Source organism: Lepidochelys olivacea, assembly GCF_965140295.1.
Source record: "Lepidochelys olivacea isolate rLepOli2 genome assembly, chromosome: 26".
Classification (NCBI taxonomy): Eukaryota; Metazoa; Chordata; order Testudines; family Cheloniidae; genus Lepidochelys; species Lepidochelys olivacea.
The window spans coordinates 11777755-11789978 of NC_140436.1; the positions used below are offsets into that span (position 1 = coordinate 11777755).

Consider the following 12224-nt stretch of genomic DNA (forward strand, 5'->3'; position numbering starts at 1 on the left):
CAGATCATGACTTCATGTACAAAGGAAGTGCACAAACAACTTTTACATGATCAGAAGTGACTGGCAGGTGTTCTCTTGCATACAGCATTCAGACAAGCAGGCTAACATTTGCCTCACTGACCATAACCGACACATGTAAATGAGGGACAACTACGTTTCAGATTCATTTTTAAAAAACCAATCAGTAAATGGAGTCATGAAAAGCAACCACAGAAAATAGCATGCAGTTGAAGCAGCAGAGAAAGGCAGGTTACCTCTGCTCTTTTGAAAGAGCAGGGGGAACTCACAACAGTCAAAGATCGTCAATTTCCTCTTTCCAAATACCAGGGAGGAGCATGTCTGATGTTGCTGCAAATAGCTGAACTACCATTAAGTCACAGTTGTTTAGAGCAAACAGGTCTACACAAAAACTTACTATGCCTGCCTTTTCTCCTTCTTTCCTGCTTGCTAGCCTCCACTTTTCCTATTTAATCTTAGTGTATTGGTCTTTTTCAGTGTCTGTATTCCCTCCAGCCTCATTTTGCTATTTTTCATCTAGTTCAAATATTTGCTTTCCCCTGAGACTCTTGCTAACCCCACAAAATTCTCTAATTGTGCCTCTCTCCCCTCACCTATTCTTAGGTTTTTTCCTCCTGTGTATCCCAGCCTGTTCCCACCTTCTCTTCATTTCTGCTTCTCCAGAGCACTGTCTACCTAACCCTCTAAAAATTTGTATGTTTTCTTCCAGCTGATAATGCTACACTTCCAATAACTCAGTAGTCTCCAGGATACCTAGTTAGGCAACATCAGAGTAGAGGCTCAATATTACTCTGATAGATAGTAGGAATATACATTAGTAAAGGTCCCTAGGAATCTGTTAACCATGTTGCCTGAATTGGGGATTTCCCACTGTGACAGAGGGCATAGCAAACCCTCTTCTCTTATTATGAACATAATACCATGGCTTTCAGTCCTTCAGTTTTTCCAAGGACAATGTCAGGCAAAGCTACATCTCAAAGCATGTGGCTAGTAGTGTTGGGGGATGGGGGGGGGTGTCGGGAGTACAATGTTAACTGCAGGTGGATTCCTGAAACACCTAGAATTAAGCTATTTTATATTGTTATAGAAGGATTGCTGGAGTTGCTTTAGCCCTAGCCCACACCTCACTGAGACATGCAGGACAATGATCTCCCAGAGAAGCATCACATGATTCTAATGCACAGAGAAGATAAGTTAGTGCTTGACGAGGAACATTTGTTTCTGCACTGGTATGGAGTTCCTCAGGCAGCAGTCACCTCCCAGGTTTAGAGGTGAGGGTGAAGAATTCATCAACAAACCAGGACATAGTGTTCTAGGACAACCAGACACTTGCCAATGATTGTTTTTTAATCAATCAGTTAAGGATTTAAGGTAGTAATACTCTATTTCACATCCTAACTTGACATGGTTCAGGCAACCAGAGGGAATTTATCGGAGGTCAGCAAAAAAGAGGCCTCCCGCTATATTGTGCTAATCAAGACTTAGGGTAAGATAAAACCTTGGAATAAAGACGTTGCCCTCACCTCTAGGCTGTTTTAATCTATGTTTGTCACAGGCCCAGTAGAAAACTGGAATCCTGCCTGAGATTAAGAATCAGGCATGAGCTTTAACAGAACATCTTCATCTCCGCTGTGGTTGTGTTTTGGGGTGGGGGAATATCATTGTCCTCATGTAAAACAGAATCTTCCCAATGGGAAAAAAATTACAAAAGCCAGCACAAATTAGACAATGTTAGACATTTAGATTTTCTACAGGCTTTAGGTTCCTTACTGTGACCCACAGTGCTGGACTTCTGTGTGCAGGATTCAGACATCATTCTCAGGGTTTGCATGTAAAATTCCAGATCTCTCTTTCCCCCCACATCTCTAAAAGAAATCCAACAAGGCATGATTTTATATGTTCAAGAATACACAGCAGAACCTGACAACACACATACAGCATCGCTCATAAATGCAGGTTCTTTTCAAGAGTGTTCAACAGACAAATCATTTTTTGGTCTTTGGTATTGTAAAGAAATTTCTGTAGGGTATTTTGGCGTGCCCTCTCCAGACTTCAGGGAGATATTTGAAGACACAAAGAATGCTTAGCCAACCAGCACCAACTGAAAATCAATCTAATTGAACACCTGAAACTTATTTGTGCCTTTGAAAATCTTCTTCCTCCTCATCTAATGACTGGCAGTTCTACATTGCAGGCTGTCAACTTCCTCAGTCTTCTGTTATATGCAGTACGATCTTTACTCACTGTTTTAAACAGGCTCTGGCCATACCTTTGTTTACTGGTTTTGCCTGCCCAATTTCAACAGTCTCCATTACCAGGGTTCACACTGTGCTTGGCACAAGTGTTTTCTGACTGCGTGGCATCCTACTAGTGTCAGGTCCCTACATTTATTTGTGTGGGCTGAATAAATCCTAATGCCATTCTAGGTCACTGGAGGGTTGCACATGTGACTTTAATCTGGATTGTTCCCGCTGTCAGATTAGTTGGGGGAAAGGAAAATATAAAATCATGTTTTGCTTGTCAATGGTCATGGAGACTACTGGAAAAGCTGTGATAAAATGTGAAGGATGGAGTAGCAGAGGGGCTTTAGGAAACAATCTCACCTGCCAAGGCATGAATACTTAGCTTGATTAAAAAAGAAAAACAGGTCATCTAAGGCAAAGGCTATTCGCTATCCAAGTCTCAGAGGTTAAAAAGTACATAAATGCAAGAGATTTTAACTATTTGCATAATGTGAGAGCTATCAAACTTTTGATCAGACATTCCCAAAATCTCAGTCCACAGACTACTGGTGGTTTAGGATCAGCTGCTGGTGGTTCAGAGACAGCAGACAGGTCCCACAGACAGAGGAGAGAGGAGATGAAGAATAATAGAGAGCAGGATTAATATTTTCCAAAGGACAAACACTGAACTAGGAAGAGCTAAAATACACGCAGCACTTTTCAAATGTTCCTTTGCCATGAAAGTAATGGCGGTATTTGCCACAGGGACGTTATGCAATCATGAATGGGAGAGGTGGTCTACATGACTGCGAATGGGAGCAGAGGTGTTCATTAGGCGTTTTATGTCACATGGGCGTGTGGTCTACTCTACGAATAAGTTTTAAGCCGCCACTTGAAAAATTAGCCATTCCATGTGCTGCCACCTGCTGGTATGTGTGTGAAATGGTACAGCAAATAAACCATGGCATCTGAAAATGGTTGTTTATAAAAATAATCTAGATGCATAGTAAGCAATGAAGGCGGAAGGATTAAATGTTTCACCTCTGGGTCTTTAATATAACCCAGATTTACCTCCAAACTTTGCTCAGAGAAGCATCAGCCTCAAGAAGAATTTTAAGTAACAAATCTGTAAACAAATATGAAAACTGAGGAATATTCAAACACGTTACGTTTTTCCAAGCCAAACAGTAAGTAAACTCACTGCAACCCTTTGACACTATGCTATTCTATCCTACTCGGTAGTTCTTGACAACTTTGATTATTAACTAGTAAGGAAAGGGATAAGTGAAAAGTAAGGGTGGGGGGAGATCTTAAATTAGGAAAACAGTTCTCTTTCAACATTCTCCCATGAGCACACTTTCAAAATAATTCTGTTTCTGTTTTAAACCCTCAACCAGATTTATCTTCACAGTGATTTATCCCTCTGTTTGACAGGCAAATAATTGCCCAGACATCTCCAGCAGCCTCCTCCCTGGTGCTTTATTCCTGAGCAACGCCATCATATTTTAATTCTGGGGTGGGGGTAAATATATACTGGTTTTTATTGTAACTGACAACATTTCGTTATTTTAAAAAACTCAGAGAAGAAATGAAAAAATACATCTAACAGGAAAGTCCTGACAGGGAACAAAACAGGCCTGAACATATTCAAACCCAACATTTCGAGAAAGCATCATTTTTACCCTCTCTTCCCTCTCTTTGCAGGCAAAGCAAGCGTTTCTGGACTCTCATAAATAAGCTGATTTCTTTTTACAGTGAGAAGCTGAGTTCCTGTCTCGGAGACCCCAGCACACACAAGTCACAGCGAGACAATAAAATATTAACCATTCGTGCTCCAGATGTCATTCTTCATAGGTAACAAGACTAGACATCAAGCAATAAAATCCAACGGTCTGTTGAATCCACCTTTTCTGTTCATGTACTGCCTGTGATGAGGGGAAAGAAATCAGCATAGTTAGAACTTAATTGTCTGTACTTGTGATGAGCTTTAGCAGCTCCAATCTACTCATATGGGATTGGTGTTTATTAAAGTGCTGGTGGAAATCCAGCACAGGTTGGCTGGGACAGAATGCTGCTCCCACTCTACGACAGCTTGTCCGTGCCTCATGTGACATGAGCTGGGTGTTCTTGAGAAATACCAAACAGGATTGGCACTAACTGGTATGTCTGCTGGGAGTCTTAGCGAAGAAGTCATGGTTGAATGAGCCATGGAGAACTCACCCAACCACTGGAGCTAATCACTACAATCAGGTCTACACCAGCAAACCCTTCATGTCTAGACTGAGCTTATATTGGCCACACACACACACACACACACACACACACACACACACACACACACACCAAAAAAAAAAAAAAGAGGGGGAGAGAGGAGAGAGGGAGGTCTTTACCAGTATAGCTTTTCCTGATGTAGTGATCAAAATAAGTTATACTGACAAAGGCACTTTTATGCCAGTACAACTGGATCTGCTCTAGGGCTTTTGCCAGTTTAGAAATATTGGCAAAACAGATAGCACACTCCTGCTATATTGACAAAAGATTCTAGTGCAAACCTGGCTTATGTCAGGCTCCGGCACACTGGTTCGGAAACTTGCCATGCCTTTGCCAGGCTGTTTGTGTTCAGTGGCTAAAGGACTTCAGTCCGCAGGGCCATCAATACAGTATGTTTCACTGGTGCTTAAGTTTAACTTAGAGATGCACGGTGCACAAAAAAGAGAAGGTAGGCTACATTTTTCAGGCAGTTACAAGAAGCAGGGGGAGAAGAGTCCCAGTGACATTCTGTCCCACTCTAGCCAAGTGTTTACAGTGTGTTTACTGCCACAGCATCTGAGCTTCGTACAAAGTTACATATATTGAAACAGGGAGCAAGTGCACCTTTGTTCTTTGGTTCACTCCTCTCTCCATTAGCAATGGAGATTTAGAGAAACTAGAGGCAAGAAACATATCTGTTTCGAGTAGTGTATAGAAACACATTTGCTTTGAGTAGTGTATAACAACTGCTGAGGTGTAAAATCAACAAGCACTCCTCAATACAAATGAGAATGACCTCTCAGTCAATAACCCAAAAGACCGCCATACTTCTCACCAGGACTACAAAGCCTTCTCTGAATCAGATTGTCCTGGAAAAGAAATTATGTCTCCCCCAACATACCCATGCAGGCAGCAGATATTACAGCCTCCAAATCAGAGCAAGTCTGTCCAAGTGGTAGAAACACAAACCTGTACTTTCTCTTCTGTGACACGTTTATAGCATAGGCATTTACAGAGCCATCCACTTTCTTCCCCTGAAAGATACAATGGGAAAGAGAGCTCCAAAACTCAGTGTGTTTTACAGAGAACTGTTTAGGAAGAGGCATAGCAACACAAGGGCACAGGTTGTGGAGCTGGGATCAACACATCTAACCCAGGGTATGTCACTCTAGGGCAAGCCAACTTGAAACCAGAGACCAGGTGGGTGAGGCAATGTCTTTTATAGGACCGACTACTGCTGGCGAGAGAGACGCGCTTTCGAGCTTACACAGACTGAAGCCTACAGCAACACTGCATGTAAGCTGAAACCAGTTAGTACCAACTTTCTAGATCTTTGCTAGGTTAGTTTTACAATGCAGATGAATGGAACTAACAGAGCAAACCCCCTTTTCAGAAGCAACTAACTACAGACCTAATCACTTTCCAAAGGTCACATCATATCACAAAGCTCAGTGTTAACTCCCACCTGCTTCCATGGGGGTGCCGTGAAGAACAGTGGCAGGATACAGCTTTGTCTAACCAAGGCTGTAGCATGGATAGGAGGCACAGTTGGAACATGTTTTTATGCACTGTAACCAGGCCTCCCCAGGGCTCTGAGTAAAAGGGGCCTTAGCACCCATCAGGAATAGGAAGGATGGTTTACTGGATAGGGCACTTGTCTGTAATTCAGGAGACCTGGGCTCAATTTCTGGCTCAGCTGCAAGCTCCCTGTGTGACCCTGGGCAAGTCACTTAACCTCTGTGTGCCACAGTGCCTCATCTGTAAGACAGGGATGATACCACCCTACCCCCAGGGGAGTTCTGAGGGGCAAATAATGATTACAAGGTGCTATAACATGAGTGGTGCATACAGTTATGATTAATTAGCACCAATAGGGTAGTAAACACTATGACCAGTATTAAGTGTTTGCAGGATCACACTCTTAGGGAGAAGTATAGAGTCACGCTAAAAGACTGATCCAAGCTCTGCAACTAGAATTCCATACTGTGGGGCTGTAGCCAGGAGCTAGCAGATCAAAAGCAGTAGAGGCAAGCGACAAGAAAATAAAATCAGTACATCTGCATTTTTCCACAATAGAAGCCAATATAGGAAGTTCTGCTCCCTCGGAAACCCACAGGGTTTAACATCTCACCTGAAAGCCAGTACCATTAGAAGCACAGCACCACACTGGGGTATCTGTTCAAGATCCAGCGCAACACCCCCTCTGTCCCAGCACAGCACTGACCTGGTCCCACCTTACTTGTCTTGTGAGGGCTCAAGGGCTCACAGCACAAGGGGGCAGAGCTGCCAATCATGACCAGTATGTTGAAGTCCCATGCTAATTCTGTATTATAAGATCAATACTGTCTCGCCTCTGTAGTTCCTATCAACAATACTCTTCTGATGCAATGTTTCAACACACTGATGAGTTATTTCTTGCTACTTACTGACAAACTGAAAAGCTGAGACACAGACCTGTAACATTGAGAGATTTAATATTACAGCAAAACAGCGAACCTTCCTCCATCCTCTTGTAAAGGATCTTCCTAAACTTACCAAGATAGCTTGGCTATACCCAAGAATGAATTGTAAATATAATCTGGAAGAAGGTCAGGACTTTTTACTTAAGTTCTATGGAACAGTCCACTCACTTTTGTTGTGTCAAAGGATCCAAAGCCCATTGTTTTCATCATCTCAATTTCCTCCTCTGTTTTGCCTTCCATATCTTCTTCTGAAAAGACAGAAAGATACAAGAGGGATATGAAATATAATACTAGGAAAAATTACCAGGCACCTGATGGAAACTTATTGAACATGCTGATTAGGAAGGTAGGGAATAAAGATTTGTGCGTATGACAAAACCACTATGTGTATTGCAAAACTGGCTCTTTGGTCTGACCAAACACAGCTCTGGAACAGAAAACTGGTCCAGGGGGTAGAGGAACAACGCAAGGTCAGATCTGGCCCAAAAATGGAGGTTTTGCAGATGTCTGTTTTTACAATATCTAATGAAAATACTCCCAAGTTCCTTTGCTTTTAAATGCCAAAGAAAAACAAACATTCCCCTACAGTGTTTGCAACCCTTGTGCTAGCGGAGAACTGAGCAAAGAGAACGGCAAGAAGAGCACAGGGAAATTGAGATTTATTTTTAAATTCAGTCTTACTAATGTATTAGTTACACAGTACCACACGTGTGCACGATGTTTTACAGATGAATAGGAGTGCAAGATCCCAGCCCTCAGGAGCTTGCGACATAGCTAGACAGAGCTATATAACTAGAAGCATACAATGACGGACGATTAAGGTGGGATATGGGAGGCAACAGAAAATGGAAGGGAAACTTCCTCTAGGGGAGACAATGTGGTTTCAATTTCTTTTTTGGTTTTTACACATATACTTGAGATCCCTTTTTTTAAAAGCAAAACTTAGCAAGTATCGCAGATGAGAGAGGAAAGTGAACTGCTTTGTTAGGAATGCAGATAAGATCCACGCTGGTGCTTTGGATGGACTGCACAATACCAGGCAAACCACAACTACTCTGTATTTCAGTTCTGCCCCATTATACAGATGGGGAAAATTCCTTACCTCATCCTGTGCGTGCGCTGCCTAATTCATTAACATTTGTAAAGTGCTTAGAGATCCTCTTAAAGACACAGTCAGGCCTTAGATCTTGGGATCAGATCTGTAAGGGCTGACTCTTCGGTCTTGCATGGAGTCCCTTTGCAGTTCATGGACCTCCATGAAGCTGCAAATGCCTGCCCCTGAAGAACCAATTGCAGAAATACTGGAGTTGCCAAATTCAATCAGACCCAAAGTCTATCTAGTTCCTGTCTTTGACAGTGGCCAGCACTAAATGCTTCAGAGGAAAATGCCAGAAACCCTACCGTAGGCAGCATGAGATGATCTGCCCTACATCCTAACTCCTACTAGTTAGTGACTGAATTGTGCCCTAAAGCACGAGGTTTCATATCTCTTCCAGAACAGTTTTTGTGCATTAACTATGACTAAGCACATGGAATAGGGCCTAGGAGGGCAAAGTATTATTAAAAAGGGTTGCATGGGTCCAGGGCTGGGGTGCACTCGCAGATGGAAAAAGGATAATCGAAGGAAAATTTGACTAGCATCTGCCTTTAGTAATCCTGGTTTATGCAGTTGCAGAGGCCCTCACTTTCACAGGCATCTACTCCATTTACCAATTTTATTTAAGTCCAGTAGATTTTAACTGGTTCTCTACACATTAAGGTAAGATCAACACAAAGCCGCAAGAGCCAGCTTTGCTTCCCAAGGTTAGGACTCTGCTCTGTTACCGGTGATCTGATGCTCTTTGCTTTTGGCATCTTTGTTTTCTTTCTTTTCATCGTCTCGCCTTTCCTTCTGCCGGGACGGCGAAGAAGAGCTGGATCTATGCCGCCTCGGGGACCTAGAATTTCACACAAGTACAGATTTCAATCTAACAACAAGAGAGGAAACTATTGCAGCAGTTAACACAGTAACAAGTGCTGGAGGTTGAATCTACAACAAACACTCAACTACAATCCCACCTACAGCTTTACGTGTGACAGCAAGGAAGCAGAATAATGGTTATGTGGTGTTACAATGGCTGGCATTGTCTTAAACACAGGCAGAGGGGGCGCACAAGGAAACACTTTTTATCTGTTGTCTCATCTTACCCTTAGACTGTAAACTCTTTGGGGCAGGGACCATCTTTTTGTTCTGTGTTTGTACAGCACCTAGCACAATGGAGCCCTGACCCATGACGAGACCACAGGTGCTAACGCACTCCAAACAAACCAACAAACAATACAAGGAGGCATAATTTCATCACATTTGCTCTAGTTAAGTAAAGGACAACACAGGCTAAATATTAGTAAAGAGCCTCCTAACCGTGAGATCTGTCTGACTGTAGAATTGTTTTTTGCTCCCCTCAGCCTACCCAAAAACCATTTCCCACACCACGGAAAGGAAGTACCCTGTCACCTTGTTGATATCACAGTAAGAATTACACCAATAAGAACAGTGGGAGAATGGGGCTGTCAGCTAGAAGCTCTGCCTATTGGCTTCAGATAATTCAGATACTTTCTCACCTGGATCGCCTCCTGTGCGGGGAACGGGAACGACTCCTCCTCCTGTCCCTCTCCCGGGACCTCGAACGCTCCCGTCGCCTCCTCTCCCTCTCCCGGGAAGCAGAACGAGAGCGCCTACGTTCTGAAAGAAGCGGGGAGTGCTGATTAGTGTTGGCTAGCTGGAACTATCACCACCCTTGTTATAGCTTCAGTAAAGCCCTGTGTTTATAAGGGAATATCAGTCATGACTAAAACTAAAAGAAGGGGAGAAGGATTTCTTCCATCCCCTAAACCTCAAGACTTGCTCAGCGGTAAAGAGGATTGTCCTAAGAGCAACGAGAGCAGAGAAGGAAAGATGAGGAACGCACGACAGCACTCGTTGCAAAATTCTGAGTTCAACTTTTCAGAGGCAAAGAAAAGGAAAACGGTTAAGGCTCTATTACCAACGTAGAAATAGGGACCATCCCTCCTAACAGACAAGATGCTGGTCAGCGAGCCGCTGCCACAGGGGGATTGGATTCTAGGGCTGGCTCGTTTCCCTTCCTTTAACAGCCGGCCCCCTCCCTTTGCTTTGTGGTGCATCTCCCCTCCACCCTTGTATCAGGGTAGGGATCAGAGATCCCCTCTCCTGGAGGGAGGCAAAGCTCCCCTGTTACCCCCATATGCGAATAGGTCTCCCCATTATCTGGCTTCATGGGGTCCCTCCCCTGGCTGCGGAGCGATCTCTAACTCATCCCCTGTACCAGGGCAGAGGTCAGAGGAGTCCTGCCTTTCTGGGTGGGGGTAATACTCCCCCCCCCCGACAAAGATCCAGTCTCTGGACGATGGGGCTAATGTCTCCCACACACCCTGGGCAAGGATTTAGACGCCTCCCCTCCTCTCTTGGTGAGGGGGGGGGGACTTCCATTGACCCCCAGGGCAAAGATCAAGGGCTCCTTCCCCCTACTCCAGGGAGGTGTTTCCCCCCCGCCGTAGGCCGCGGACCAGCGGTTCCCTCCCCCCAGGCGGACGGTGCATGTGAGACCGCCCCCCCGCTCCTCCTCCTCTATTGCAGGGGGCGCCCCGGTATCTCCGCCCCCTCCCCCGGCGCTCACCCCTCCGCGGGGGGGACCTGGAGCGGCTCCGGACCATCCCGCCGAGCCCGGACCCCAACGGCTCCCGCGGCCTCAGCCCCCAGCCGGCACGCACATCCGGCAGAAAAACCGTCCGCCGGGCACTTCCGGTGGGCCGTCCGTCCCCGCTCCGGCTCCGGCTGGGAACTCGCTCCGCCGCATGCTTGGTTCCGGGGCGATGGGGTTCCCCTGAGCCCCTCTTTGGGCTGGGGCGGGGCCCCTGGAGAGGCCCCGCAGGGCACAGTCTTGCCCTTATCTCCCCCGCGCCCGCCGCACACCAACCAGATGGCAGGGCCCAACCACGAGGGTTTGTCCCGAGTTGCAGTGCCCAGCCCATGTAGGCTCAGGGCCTGGCCCGGGTTGGAGTTAGACCCCAGCAGACCCCGAGTGTGGACACGGTGGGCGCCGCGGTTGCGTTGTTTGCACCAGCGCAGCTACCCCGGGGATCGGCTGGGCTGCACCGGTGGCCACAGATCCCAGCGCCGACAGGACAAGATCCCAGCGTCCGCGCACCTCCCTGCTGAAGCCCCAGCGCAGCCCCCGCCACCCACGACGTGTTAACGCCCAAGCATTTGTCTCCATTTTGGGATCCCTCGTGCTGCCAGCTCAGCCCCAGCTCGTGCTCCGTGGCGCACGTGTCTTCTCCGTCGCTGCGTGCCAGCCCTTTTCACAACCACAAGGGCTTGCGCACAACATTTTACCTAGCTGCGCGCCGGGGGGGGGGGGGGCTGACTGATACCCAAGGGTATTGGTGATTGCACGTACGTGTGAGTCACAAGTCACACAACTCCGTCTTTCAGACACTGCCACTCATATTTTCATCACTCTCTTGCCCCCACCAAACGTTGTTTTCTTGCGTCGTGTGCTCATCACTACTCCCGTGGCTCAAAGATGGCGTGGGTAATCAAGCCTTGAGCCACTTCAGTGTCAGGCTAGCTATGCAGCCTTTCCATCTAGCAAGGTTCTGTGGAATTTATTCATTGTGTGTGTGTGCGCTTCTGAGATGAGACTTTAAGAACTGATAATATACTTAGTCCTGCCTTGAGTGCAGGGGACTGGACTAGATGGCCTCTCAAAGTCCCTTCCAGTTCTATGATTCTATGAACTGAGGCCTGTTTGCTCTGCCTAGACGTTAGTCATCTCAGGGAACTTTTCAGAAGGGACAGGAATTGCATAAGTGTCCGTGGACACAATTTCCTTTCTCCCTGCTGTCTGCAGCATGCTGTGCACCAGCTGTTGTCCTCCAGTTGTGAGGTAGTTGCATTTCAGGGGTGTTACATATGTAGGCACCCCGGGATCCTTCAGGCTAAGTGTAATCTTGAAGCATAAGAGGTCACAGGCCATGAAATCCTCCTTCTGTATATTACAACAAATTAGCTTAATTCCCAATGCTCCTTTCTCTTAAATGTGTTGGATTCTCACTTAATTCTCTACTCAGCTATGTTTTTTGTGATGCTTCTGAGTTCTCTCCTTCTCCTCCTACCACACCATAATTCCTTACAGCCATTCCACCTTATATTTTGACCAGCACATTATATCTTGTAAGCAATCTAAGTAGCTTTGGGCTGGATCACTGTATT

General features: G+C 45.8%; 1 protein-coding gene across 1 annotated transcript; it reads right to left on the reverse strand.

Annotated features, from left to right (window-relative positions):
• Positions 1-1344: 1344 nt before the first annotated feature.
• On the reverse strand, positions 1345-10747 carry SNRNP27 (small nuclear ribonucleoprotein U4/U6.U5 subunit 27). Its single transcript, XM_084615276.1, has 6 exons — positions 10627-10747; positions 9554-9674; positions 8777-8889; positions 7121-7200; positions 5460-5524; positions 1345-4165 (listed from the first exon to the last, which is right to left on the reverse strand). Exons 1-6 carry the CDS (start codon positions 10661-10663, stop codon positions 4111-4113), a joined length of 471 nt encoding a protein of 156 aa, XP_084471402.1. The 5' UTR covers positions 10664-10747; the 3' UTR covers positions 1345-4110.
• Between the last annotated feature and the right edge of the window lie 1477 nt (positions 10748-12224).